Raw genomic sequence first — 14026 nt, forward strand, 5'->3', positions numbered from 1 at the left:
CTGGCAAGAAATAGAAGGAAACAGATGCCAATGACACTGAAAATCTAAAAGTTCCTTTACGTGTACAGCATAGCCCTGTAGGACCGTTTTGAAGCTTAACATAGTAAAGACCTGAGCGTCAATGACATCGGCCCCAACACGGCGTTGAGGCTCTTGGGCAAAGAGCGAGGACAAGAAAGTATTGATTAAGCCCCTCTACTTGGAACTGCATTGAAAAAAGACGAGGTAAAACACAGACTAATAAACAACCTCTCGGAACGAGTGAAGGAAAAAAAGACAGTAAATTTATCAGATGAAAGACAAGAAAGTAAAGAAAAGAACAAGAGCAGACAAAAGGAGAGGGAGAAGAAGAGGCTGAAAGGGGAACGCACCAGAATAACTTAAAAGAGCTGTACATGAAGAGGAAGCTACTGATGCCTCAAGAAGCCAAGCACTGGGATACCGGCTAAAGTTGGAAAAGTCACATCACAGAGGAAGAAGTGGAAAGAACATTTCTACAAGGTCTTAAACGTGGCTTGCGAGGAAACTGACTTTCCTGAAGGATGCCAGCCCGACGTCTGCAAAGGACCTATAGAGATGAATACGAGTCCCTTCACAATCCACGAAGTGAGACGAGTCATATCTCGGCAGAAGAACGGTAAAGCTCCCGGGGACAATATCAGTGAATTAGTATGTATTAGTATTAACCTTAACCAGCTTTTCTACTCATGTTTTATCAGTGAAGTTCTTTGGAAGCAATAGAGGAACTTCCTTTCATATATGTCTTCTCTATTTTATATTTGAGCAATTACTGTTACCTTAGTTCCACGGTAATCATAGTTTGGGTCCTCCTCAAGGTCATTTTCGTTTCCCTCATGAGTAGAATTATTGAGTTCACATTTGTATCCCTCAGCTTCACTTCTCCTCATCAAGTTATAACTGGTACAGTTATCCTCCATGTAACACAACGCATCACAGAAAGGAGCCATCATGACGTCATGAACCCGTATCACGTGATTTATGAGACGCTTGCCCTCAAACGTTTGTTCAGCTCCAAACACTAACTGGCGACATTGCTCTAAAAAAAAGTTGTTATTGATAAAATATTATTTCGGATTCTTACATGAGTTCAAAATAACAGAACTACATTGCATGATATGTAGTGTGTGGATTATTTTTCATACATATTTAGAAAAAAATAATACATTTGAATCAGATATTAAACAGATGACTTAGATATTAAACAGGTAGAACGATGATATATGGGTAACTCCTTTGTAGCCAAATAGTTATTCTTTAAAACAAAGTATATAAATTAAGCCATATAATTTGTAAGTAATGGTTATTGTAAGTTATTTACTCCTGTGTTAATTGTATTATTATCAGCAGCACAAAACGAAATCGTATAGAAGTGGAAGTGATTGTATTGTATTGTATTTAGCCTCAGTGTTGTAAGTAGGGTTGGCAAATTCATTAAAAAAAAAAAAAAGGTAGAACAGCCAGATTTCAAGGAGTACGTAAAGATGGAAATCTTGACTGGAAGCATCAAAGAAGTCATGTCAAACATGATAGATGTCAGGCTAAGAGTTCGTTGAGCGCATTAAGCGTGGAATCGTTAGCACGTTTAGCGTGGGATCGTTGACACGCCTAACGTGAAGTCTGACACACCAAAACCTGCTCAAATTTGACAACCCGAGTCAAACAAAGCACATGTTACCGTATTTTTAGCCGTGTGTTAGTCGTAAAAAGTCCGTAAAAAGTAACAGCAAGTTTTAACGTCCTGTACGTGACACCTTTTGTATACGCGGATATTTGGTTCATAGCCTATAAAATGAAACATACTACTTTCAAACGAACCCTTTAAATTGGGAAGAGTTGAAACTCGTTTTTAGAACACGAATAAAAGAGAAAAGAAGTGAAAGAATCTTTAAAAACGACTCAATAAACAAAGAGCAGAGCGAGTGAGGATTAGAGAAACAACGTGTATACGTTGGCACGATTGAGAGACACAGTCAAACATCATAAGCACCATAACTGATGCCACTCACCGCTACACGATTTACCATCACCGGTGTACCCCTCATTACAAGCACAAGTAAAAGAACCATCGGTATTGGTGCAAGTCGCCAACAAATCACAGTCGTGAGTGTTTGCCGCGCATTCGTCGATATCTGAAAAACAAATGGTCACAAAATAATGATACACTCTAAAGAGTTTTAATATAGAAAGATCGAGATGCACAGGCAAACTACAACCTGTGCAATAGACAAACACACAAAAAACAAGCAAGTCACGAACCGTTACATGATTTGCCATCGCCGGTGTACCCCGCATGACAAGCACAAGTAAATGAACCATCAGTATTGGTGCAAGTCGCCGACAAATCACAGTCGTGAGTATTGCCCGAGCATTCGTCTACATCTAAAAACGAAATAGTGACAAAACAATGAGGCTCTCTTAATTGGAAGATTGACGTCATTCGTCCAATAATGGAAACGTCTTCGCAATTTGGTCGGTGCTAGCCTAGCTGGAATTAGCCGGGGGTTCTAAACCAATCAAAAAAAGAAGAAATATTTTGAATAAATAATGATATTATATATTGTTGGCTCACCGCTACACGATTTGCCATCGCCGGTATACCCCGCATGACAAACACAAGTAAGAGAACCATCCGTATTGGTGCAAGTCGCCGATAAGTCACAATCGTGAGTATTGGCAGTGCATTCGTCAACATCTGTCAACACGAATAGTATATGATTTAAATAATTAATTGGAAGGGAAGATTAAATAAATGCTTCTTACGAAATGGACGCTATATTATTACTTAAGAAGAGTTTACCCATAAGGAAGGAAAGGAAAAAGTTTCAAAGCACAAACGAGGATCACAGAAACGGCGTATAAAATTTGCATGTATACGTTTGCATGATTCAGAGACACAGTCAAACATCATAAGCACCATAACTGATGCAACTCACCGCTACACGATTTGCCATCGCCGGTGTATCCCGCATCACAAGCACAAGTAAAAGAACCATCAGTATTGGTGCAAGTCGCCGACAAATCACAGTCATGAGTGTTGGCAGTGCATTCGTCGACATCTAAAAACAAAATAGTGACAAAATAACGATACACTCTAAAGTGGTTTAATATGGAAAGGTCGAAGGATTGCAGTTCAAATGCAAACTATAACAAGTTCAATAGAAACGAACAAAACAAGCAAGCCACGAACCGCTACACGATTTGCCATTGCCGGTGTATCCCACATTACAAGCACAAGTAAAAGAACCATCAGTATTGGTGCAAGTCGCCAATGAATCACAGTCGTGAGTGTTGGCCAAGCATTCATCGATATCTGTTAACATTAACACATCAATAAGTGTTCTAAATAGTTTGTAGTTGGTAGCTAAACTAACAAAATGAAGGTGTCAACTGACCTGTGGTACCATAAACCTCAACTCTAAGACAGTTCCACCTATGTTGTTGAGTTGGATAAAAGCGAATGTATCTTGCAGACTCTGCCATTGGTAATTTGTGTTGATCAACTGTATCACTATCACCTTCTCTCTGAAATTCCTGTAAAAAAGAACATCAGTAAGAAGATTTTTTCATCTAAAGGAAACAGCAGCAATGCGTATTACAAACGTAACAGATCTTGTCCTAAGAATATATGATTTTTTTAGAGAAAACAAATGACAGTCTCTTTATTTCCGTTTGGACACTGGTGGAGACCAGGAATCTTACCATTTCAGCGCCATTTCCATCTTTATATGTTGTCCAGGTGCTTCCATCAGGCGAAAAAGACAGCTTAAAGTCTGTTACCCATTCATGATTATCATCATGATTTCTGTCTCCTTGAGTAGCAACACCACACACTTGAAAAACTTTCCTGAGATCAACTTGAAGCCAGTCGTCAGTCCTGTTTGGTTCTTTAGCACACCATCCGTCTCCTCTGTCACCATGCAGTCGACCGTAAGCGGCCTGGTAATTATTGCCATATCGAGAAGAAGCTGTCATCTGATTGTCAGGGATTGTACTCTGATCGGCAACACCAATAGGATTGTAGAAACAGTTGTTAGGGATATCTAGATAAAAGTGATTTAATCATGTTAGCACAAGGTCAATTTGCTTTATATTGTATTAGGTTTTGGGTATCATATGTGTGCTTTGAATTCTTTGTTACTGCAGACAGTCATTTTATAAATATATATTATATATATATTGTCCTTCATCATCATAGGCCAAACCTTGACGTTCTTCTTGCGACCTATTTCTTTCTTTTAAAGCCCTCGGAGTACTTTCTGGTGTTTTTCTTAAATTATCATATATTATTATATACGCGGCCAGATGAGAATAGTAGACCATTTGCATTATGACGTAAAAGCGCAAAGAATTCTGGTAGTTGTAGTTAAGTTCGCGGGAAAACATCATTTCTGGCTTGTGATTGGCTAAGGGCAGCCAACATCTATGACATTTATTTGAAACTTTACGCTTTTGTCGCTTCGAAATTTGCTTATACAATTATATTTCAGTTACCTGTCAAAAATATAGAAAACAGGATGATAGCTTTGGAATGAAACTTGTCTGACAAATGTTGTTCGTGTTCAAGTAAGTTTAATATGTACGTTGTGTGGCGGAGTTGACTTGGTAGAATTTCATTCATCGCGGCCGACAACTTCTCTTCGTAAATAACTTTAGCCTAAAATCACAGCTTCAAAAAATCGCGCAAACAGATTGCTTGAAAGGACGAGTCTAGGATATGACTAAATTTGTGTGGAATCAAGTGAAAGCAAGGCAAGCCATTGACTTTGTTCATCATCTATTTTCAGACGTTCAACAAACGATCGCTTCCATTGATCGCAGGTGAATTAATTCTTGACTGAAAAGCTTAGAAAATTTACCATATATCATGATTGCTCGGCGGGACGGTCAGTTTAATTTATTTTTTCAGTGAGACAGAGAAACGAGTCAAATTATTTTCCTCGTTCAATCGAGCTTCATCAATGAATCATGAAGGTCAATGATAGAGGACTTCCAAGCTGATGAATCAAAACTTCCCTGTGCAGGTGAATACAGATTATTTGTTTATTTATCTTAAAATTGTATTTCTTTTGTCGTCAAATTAGAACTGTAATCGCAATTTTCTTTAACAAAGAAGCTTTCTTGTTTTTTGTACTGAAAATGTCAACTCGTCGATTTGGAGTTGTGGTTTCAATACGAGCGAGGGCCGTGTGAGCAAATATAATTTTATTTACATAATTTTGTTGATGAGCGATTTCTTGTGAGACTTGAAAGGCGAACCTCAAAGATTTTTACGAGTACAGACATCATGTACTGTACTCCCCAATGTTTAGGGACGGACCATTTTTATTTTGGAGGGGGAGGGGGGGGGGAAATATTGAAAAAAAAATTGTTTGCAGGGCCTGGAAAGACAAAATAAATTGTTTGCAAAAACGATATGTATAACAAAAAATAGTAAGAATTTCGAAAAAAAATGTTTGTAGAGGTGCATAAACTAAAAAAAAGTTTGCAGAGGAAAATTTTTCATCCCCCCCTCAAAGAAAATAATGGTCCGTCCCTTAGAAAGGGTAAAATATTGCGTCTTCGTATACTATTTGAAAATACCTGGCAAGCAAAAGCTTAAGGAATTTAATTATTAAAATAACAGTGCGACTGAGACTCGACTGGAGGAAACACTCGTTGAAACTTCACTACAAAACGCAACCCAGCAAATTTACAGTTTCTTTCATACCTTTTTTCATTTTAACAGACTTGGTTTTATACTGAGAAATTGCTTTTTGCCTTTAAAATAACACCTTAGGGACGCCTTTTTCGGTGAGAGTAATTTCCTTTACCTCCATCACGATTTTCTCAAGCAAGCGGGCTTGATGACAATTCAAAATTTCCCGCGAACTTAACTACAACTACCAGAAGTCTTTGCGCTTTTACGTCATAATGCAAATGGTCTATTGCTTTCACGAAAATACGCGTGAATGGCGAACGATTTTGAATTTGAAGGGCTGCAAATGCATTTACGGCCCTGCAGCTGATTGGTTCAGGGAACACCAGCAGATGAATATAAACCAATCTGGTTACGTTCATTGACGCGGGAAAACCATTCAGGTATGTACAGCAAGCTTTGAAGTTACAAACGCAGTCTCGAAAAGTTTCTCGCTGAGCAAATCGTGTTAAAAAACAAACATCAAAGCCTAGCTATTTTTTTTAATAAACGGAACAAAATGCAGCCCAAAAGTTCGGATTTTTGTCTTATGAGAAGTGAAACATCTTTCACTTGAATTATGTTTCTCCGGGTGAAGGGTGAATTAATTTATTAACTGAAGTATTACGGGATTTTGCGCAGCCAAGCTCTACATTTTAATTTCTTTGTTTTGGATTTCCTAAAGCATAACTTGCGTCCCAACATGGCTGATTTTTGTGCCTTGTGACCGGATCTCCCAGGGGCCTATTAATAATGAAAACAGTTGTGAAATCTTTCTTACCGTCCACGCCAAGAACTTGTCCAAGATGAAACAAAGAAATTGCAAGCAAAGACAGAAAAACCTGTGGAAAACCATTGATATCAGCTAACTTCACTGAATTTTATATCATTAATCGGGCGTGGCCGATTTAAGGTTTACCCTTTGGTCGTCCTAGAGCGTAGTCTCCTGGCGCGGCCAAAAAGACGGGGATAGCTCGGGGTTGCTACAAAACCGCTACGGGTGACGCATACCGCAATGGTTTTCATTTTAGTTTTGACAGGAAATCGTTGCAGGCACACTTGGTCGACTTTTGGGTTAATGTGTAATCAGGTTGTGTTTTTTTGCTTCGGCGGAAGGACAGAGAAAAAAGCTTACGGGGCAAAGTACAGTATGGGGCCCAGTTCTCGGCCACTTTTGACGTAAACTTGTATTTCTTACCTCAGAAGAATCGCAGGAACTTAAAATTTCTCCCAGAGCTAGCTACATTATTCAGCTTTTTGGTGTAAAGCTATCGACCGGTCAAAAATTAATTTGCCCGAGCAATAATAAAAATAAAAGCTCCATTTGTGGGCCCAGTTCTCGGCCACCTTGGCCCAGTTCTCGGCCACTTTTGACGTAAACTTGTATTTCTTACCTCAGAAGAACCGCAGGAACTTGAAATTTCTCCCAGAGCTAGCTACATTATTCAGCTTTTTGTTGTAAAGTTATCGACCGGTCAAAAATTAATTTGCCCGAGCAATAATAAAAATAAAAGCTCCATTTGTGGGCCCAGTTCTCGGCCACCTTGGCCCAGTTCTCGGCCACTTTTGACGTAAACTTGTATTTCTTACCTCAGAAGAACTGCAGGAACTTGAAATTTCTCCCAGAGCTAGCTACATTATTCAGCTTTTTGGTGTAAAGCTATCGACCGGTCAAAAATTAATTTGCCCGAGCAATAATAAAAATAAAAGCTCCATTTGTGGGCCCAGTTCTCGGCAACCTTGGCCCAGTTCTCGGCCACTAAAAAGCTTGTCCGTAATTATCTGTAAAAAATGCTCAATTAATTTTCACAGTCATAAAATCACTCTGTAAACCTATTTATACTATATCGATCCCAAATTATTTTTATGATGCTTTGTTTTACTTTAGAAAAGAAGGATTTAAACGCGCCTAGTTGCCTATGTGCAGGTTCTGGCAAAACCGCATTGTGTGACCCGTGCATTTAGATGGTTTATTTTGCAGTGAAAAGGTCTTGAAAGATTTAGGTGTTGTAGAAATAATAGACAAGACAAGAGTCAGCTCAAAACTTAGAGATAAGATTGAACTTTATTTTTAAAACATTTATTTCTTTCATTCTGGCAGCAGCAGATGAAATTATATTAAAAACCAAGCGCTAAGCTGTGATAGCGAGCAGGGTGGCCGAGAACTGGCAAATACGCAAACGTCGCAAGAAAAAATTTCGAAGTAAATTAAGACCAAAAAATACAACGGTTCAACGAAAAGTTAACTAAAGCAGAAAGCTGAATTATTCTACGTTTCACATGCCAAAAATTAGCTCGTATGGTGGGGGCTTTTGGATAAAATACGAATTTAACTACATCCATGAATTTGGAGCCGTAAACAAACAACATTTTTGGGAATGCAAATTCACCTACCTCCGCGTAAACTCGACGTGTGAGCTTTCTATATCGAATTGAACGATCAAACTCAAGATACTTAAAGCACATGAATCAGTCTATCGTTTGAAGGAAATACCTTTTTCTTTTGATTCAACTGGAGTGTGAAAAAACGCGTTAAACACAAAGTGGCCGAGAACTGGGCCCCATACTGTACTGATATTCACCATTGTGAAATTGCACTTACTTTGACAAGTTAAAGTTATTTTTGTAAATGAAAAAGGTAACGTCATTGATGTCACGCAGTGTTTTTTTTTTTTAGCAAACTAGATGGTTTGCTGGTTTCTGACTATGAATGGGGGTGTGATCTTGCGGTATATTTTTTGAGCCTGACTCCGCCGTAAAACTTTTTTTTTATTTAGCAAGAACTGTGTCGATTTTCATTTCTGAACAATTGGTCGTCAAGTCGTTTGTCACAAAGAGTAGAATGTTTGTACAGCATGTTTTGGAATTATTTTAGATTTGGTTAGTAAGACGCTTCTGAAGACCTGAGCAAAACATTGGGAATGTACAGTATTAATAGGAACTTGAATGGAATTTTTCACAAGTTGGATAAAGGTATCAACTGAAAAAAAATGGAATTCAAAATGAGAACTTGGATTTTGTTGTAATTAAATTTTATCGCGGATTGGATGCATAATATCACGGCTTTGAAAGTCTTCAAATAATTAGAAAGGTTCCTTTCTTCCTTTTGATCTTATTGTTATTTTCATGTATTGATTATTCGAAAGTGGTTTACGTTGATACGAAAAAAAAACGGGTTTTCACTGAATTGCTTGAAGTATTTTTAGACGTGATAATATTGGCTTAATCAAATTACATTGTGCACGAAATATTTGTTATTCTTTTGTCTTGAAACTTTGAGGAAATTGAAATTTTTGTTTGACAGTAGTGTATGAAAGGCATTTTATAGAACTGAATAAAAAATTAGAAACTTTGATAAAGGTTATTTCAAAGATTTATTTTGCCTGATTTTGAAGGGTTTCAGGAGTTTTAAAGAGTGCTGGTAAACGGCTGTATGTTGTTTGTGATTACGGATCTTATTTAGTTTCGAACGCTCTAATTTTTGAAAGGTTAAAACAGGTTAAAACCGGGCGGTTTCATGAGTTTTTTGGGTAGAAAGGTACGGTGGTGGTCAAAAAAAAATGTTTAGAAAGGAATGACTGTAGTAGCACGTAAGTCGGAGGTTTGCGTGAGTCACGGGGTATAGTATGCGTGAGCTGGATTTCCGGCGTCACAACGGCATGTTTTGTTTACTGAAAGATACACTCGACGTTTAGTTAGCTTAGTCGGCTTGGGAAACTATTTTAAAAATGAATGTTGTAATAGTTAATTAATAGTAATCTAGAATTAACCCACTCTCGATTGGAGTCTGTTCTGGATTCGCGCTACCTTTTCGCCGCGAAGGAATTTTGTAAAATTTCGCTAGTGGAAAGAGGTACTGTAAGAACAGTATCAATAACTCAAAAGGAGGAACTTCTTTGTAGCTCTGAATTAAGACGTATGATAAAATTTTAGAATAAGAAACTTTCGATATATGGTTTTCATATTGTTTTTGTCAATTTCCTTTTGTGGCAGATTTTTTGAGAATCAGCTTTTCTTTCGTGTGATGACAGACACAGGACAGAACGAGAGGTGGATGAGAAAGATGCCAAAGATGAATATATAGGCACCGAAAAACGACAAGAACCGTCAAGGACTTATCTTTAGAGGGCGGGGAGTTTTGGCATACTGTATTTTGAGGACTGGACTGGACTAGTAAAACGCGGACTAGTAAAACGCGGAATTGTAAAACGCGGACTAGTATAACGCGGACTAGTAAAACGCGGACTTGTAAAACGCGGACTAGTAAAACGCGGACTCAGGTAAAACGCGGACTTGTAAAAGGCGGACTAGTAAAACGCGGACTAGTAAAACGCGGACTTGTAAAACGCGGACTTGTAAAACGAGGGCTTGTTAAGCACGGACTTGTAGAGCGCGGACTTGTAAAACAAGCGCTTGTAAATCGGATAAAACTAAACGGTTTAGCGAGCGAAACAATTTGTGTTTGAAGCTCTTGTGTGTTTCTTCGACGGCATATTTCTAGCTTTTTTGAGCACTCTATGGTCTGTTTTAGCGTGGAGATGTTTTTGCAGTATAGCACATGTTCGTTCTGCAAACCCCTACTAAAACAACGGGATTGATGCTATGAGTTGTGTGCATATGTTTCTTTCTTTCCACTACTTGACGTCTGTTGAGTGCAGTCGTTTTTATTGCTCGCACGAGGTAGAACGGGGCCCGTCCAGAAATCAACAGTCAATCGTAAATAAAGGTGACGGGCCTACACGACTCCTACGTTCGTGACATTAGAATATTTGCCGTTAAATGTTTAAATTCGGTCTTTCGACCTTATTTGCTTCTGACTTCTTTCTGAGGGTACTGTTTTAATTTGGGGGCAGTATGTGGTAAATAAAGGTGACGGGCCTACACGACTCCTACGTTCGTGACATTAGAACATTTGCCGTTATATGTTCAAATTCGGTCTTTCGACCTTATTTGCTTCTGACTTCTTTCTGAGGTTACTGTTTTTTTGAGACATTATGTATTGAAGAGAGCCGTAAGATGATTGTGGCCAAGGAATTCGAAGTGTCTAGAGGCGTTTTACAAGTCCGCGTTTTACTAGTCCGCGTTTTACTAGTCCAGTCCAGTCTACAAGTTAAAGACACATCAAGACCACCCCACTGTGAATTGCCATAGCACAGACAAAATTATAGTCAATATCTTATGTGTTTTTAAGAGAATTACATAAGAACCAAGGCATGTCTTGTCTTGCCTTACATTGACATGCAATAATTTGGAAATACTAAGCTCGTAACAGTTTAAGACAGAATCCATCAGGAATTTGAGTAACATTAATTTTAGTTACGCAAAAATTGAGCACCAGAATAATTTAAATCCTTGTGTTCTTTCATACCTTGTTAAAGGCTTGACATGTGATAACACCAACATAACACCAACAACAGTTCTTTATCAGTGGGGATTGAAGAAAAAAATGGAAACATCATCACACAGTTGACCCCCATGCAAAAACACTCCAGGATGTCACGGGGCTGTTTGGTGTCCGTCTGCCAATTTCTAACTTCAAATTCCAATGTTAAATTCACATTAAATTTTCAATATTTCTTAGTTGTCTAAATTTTACTAATTCTTTTAAAAAAACTATCACCTGCCAAACATCCCCAAAAAGCACTCAAAAAATTACAAAATACCGCAATACATAGATACATGGGATGAGTGAAGTTTCCTTGGATTCCTTGAAACACCAACAAGATATTTCCGTTTAAGGTGGCTGATAATGGGTTTCAGTATTTCCCAGTCCTTATACTTTGGTTCAGGACTAAAAGCCTTCATCAATTGCTATTACAGTAATGGTATGAAACAAATGTTCAATCATTCATCAACAAGTTGTGATCATTTTCTTGACAATAGTAGTTCCCCGGTAAACAGTTGTAGTACTGTCCCATCAAAGTGCAATGCCTGGAAAATACCGAAAAGCACACGACCTTCAGGTGAAACCGCACCTTACAGTATTACCAATACACTGCACTTTGCTAAGTCTTAAAACTTTACATTGTCTATTCGTCTACTTCAATCGTTTATTTGTATTGTGTGAGATACATTTATAAATTGAAACCATCATGTCTTTAAGTAATAATGCAATCTCGACAACGTTCTAGATATTATATTATGCACACTAATTAAATACAGCTCATGCAAGCCCTGTGACTTACACAAACACAGTCGGACTGAGTGCTTAACTTAAGTAACTGCTTCGTGGTTTCTGCTGTACTGAACCCTGCCTTTCAAGGCAAAGCGCCCGATTTTAAGCTTCTCAAGCTTCTCAATGTTCTTGTTTTACAATATCTCTCAGATAGTGGGCTGTGACTGGTACCGGTGCACTACCGCCCGTGAAATTCAAGAGTACCCATGATTTACTTTTAACACCAATACTCCTAAATATTTTTTCTTTATTTTGCTGCAGGACGCACCGAAACCAAAGCTACGTATAATTTCCACACAAACATGCATTGTATTGTCTTGTATTATATGCCATCTTTTTAGTCAACTTGGCAACGAAACAAAAAAAAATACATTTAATGCTTGCAGTTGAAAGAAAATTTGAGGACCAATAGCGAAACAAAGTGCATTTAACAAACCTCAAGCTTTTTTCTTCGATTTTTCAGATTCTCTAGAAGCAAAAATGCCCTGAGTTTGCAGATGTAGGGCCATAAATCGACGGGAAAAATTCGGTCCGTATCTAAGAGTACGAGCCAGGATCTCGATTAAAAGGAAGTTTATATAACATGAGATACATAGAGCAATAATATTTTTGATTATTAAATTTGGCGGTAGAGATTTCAAAGTAGCTATTTTAGACTTGAGGAGAGACCTGATTTTAAAACAACAATGTATCAAAATAATTCATCATAATGCAATATTATGATAAAAAATATCACCGTTATTTTTTTAGTGATTTCCAAGCAACAGAGATATTTATTGTAACAATAGCGGTGTCCGTTTTTAATAAAAAGGGGCTGATTTTCTCGAAAACTTGTTTGAAACTCTGTTTCAATGTTTATAACATTTTGAAGTATAGTTACTTGAGAAACTGTAGATGAAATTTTACAAAACTCTGTGTCAGGGGTTTTTTGGGGAAAAAGATAAACTTTTTGCACACGAGTTTATACATTTTTCTACAATTTACTTCAATATTTTATAAATAAATAAAGCTGAAACTACATGCGAATCATCTTGTTAAAAGTTCTTCGGTGGTGGTTAATTCAAGACGAACGAGGATAAGAAATGTGTATCTTACTTAACCATTACTTTAATTTTTTACTTCGCTATGTTATAAAAAATTAAGGCAAAAGCTACATGCAACTCATGTTTTTAAAAGTTCTTCGGTGCTAGGTAATGTAAGACGAACGAGGATTAGAAACGTCTATCTTACTTAACCTTTACATTTCGGCTCATAACTGTTAAGAAAAAACTCTTGTAATTTTCAATAAAAGATACGTGACGCAATCTTTTTCATCAAACTTGCTATAAGGGCATTTAAGCAATTTCTAAATAATTGTGGCAAAAATAACATAAATACTTACGATTGATGAAAGAGCCACATATCTTTGAACTTGTACATGGTACATGACTGCTGCGAATAAATGTTTTCTTATACACCGTATTTTATCGGTGCTTTTCCAAATATTTTCAAAATCTTGCACATGCAGTCTTCATGAAAATTGTTCAAGATCTCGTTAAAATACACCGCTTGGGGGTTCTTGGATGATGATTTTTTTAATTACGTTTCAAAAAATACTCCCGTACTGTATTCAAGGCAACTTTAATAAACAAAAGTGCTAAAATTAAACCTTATTGTTATCTTTTCAGGTCTTCCCGATGTTAATTTGTATTGAAAGTGAATAATGTTTTTATGGCGTTCCACTATTATGGACATTTGTTTATATGTTTGGAATTGAACTTTTCTTCCAAACAGAAAAAATCTCTTTTTCACTATTAAAATCTTTTGAAGAAAGGTCATAAATAAATGTTACAGTCCTGAATTTTTAAATAAATTTTGCCTTTTAGTCTGCTTTTGCATTGTTTTGTTCTTTAACTTTATTATACTATTGTACAACCTGAAAACTGTAAGCCTTTTCGGAGTCTTAGAGTTATCAGCAGTGGGTGATTTGAGGGAAGTTTGTCTCAAAAGCGAATCAGTTCAGATTAGTGCAAGACGCCAGGGTATAGTTACAATAGAAACTGGTAAACAGAAAGGAAAGCAGATATTTAAAACAACATCATTCTCACATATATTAATAACAAAACATATTTTTTTTTCTGTGTCAGATATGTATATCCCTCAACTAAGGCGGTTTT

General features: G+C 37.3%; 1 protein-coding gene across 1 annotated transcript in view; it reads right to left on the reverse strand.

The window, feature by feature from the left end:
- LOC144635521 (uncharacterized) overlaps nt 1-6531 on the reverse strand; it is a 76951-nt gene extending 70420 nt beyond the window's left edge. The window contains exons 1-7 of the mRNA XM_078494618.1: nt 6477-6531; nt 3721-4061; nt 3414-3552; nt 3209-3331; nt 2955-3077; nt 2278-2400; nt 2028-2150 (exon numbers count right to left, since the gene is read on the reverse strand). Coding sequence (XP_078350744.1) covers nt 2028-2150; nt 2278-2400; nt 2955-3077; nt 3209-3331; nt 3414-3552; nt 3721-3993 — 904 coding nt within the window. The 5' untranslated portion in view covers nt 3994-4061; nt 6477-6531. The remainder of the gene's footprint in view (nt 1-2027; nt 2151-2277; nt 2401-2954; nt 3078-3208; nt 3332-3413; nt 3553-3720; nt 4062-6476) is intronic.
- Nucleotides 6532-14026: the final 7495 nt, after the last annotated feature.

The sequence above is a fragment of the Oculina patagonica genome, chromosome 13, assembly GCF_052425735.1.
Source record: "Oculina patagonica isolate OP01 chromosome 13, crgOcupat, whole genome shotgun sequence".
Taxonomy (NCBI): Eukaryota; Metazoa; Cnidaria; class Anthozoa; order Scleractinia; family Oculinidae; genus Oculina; species Oculina patagonica.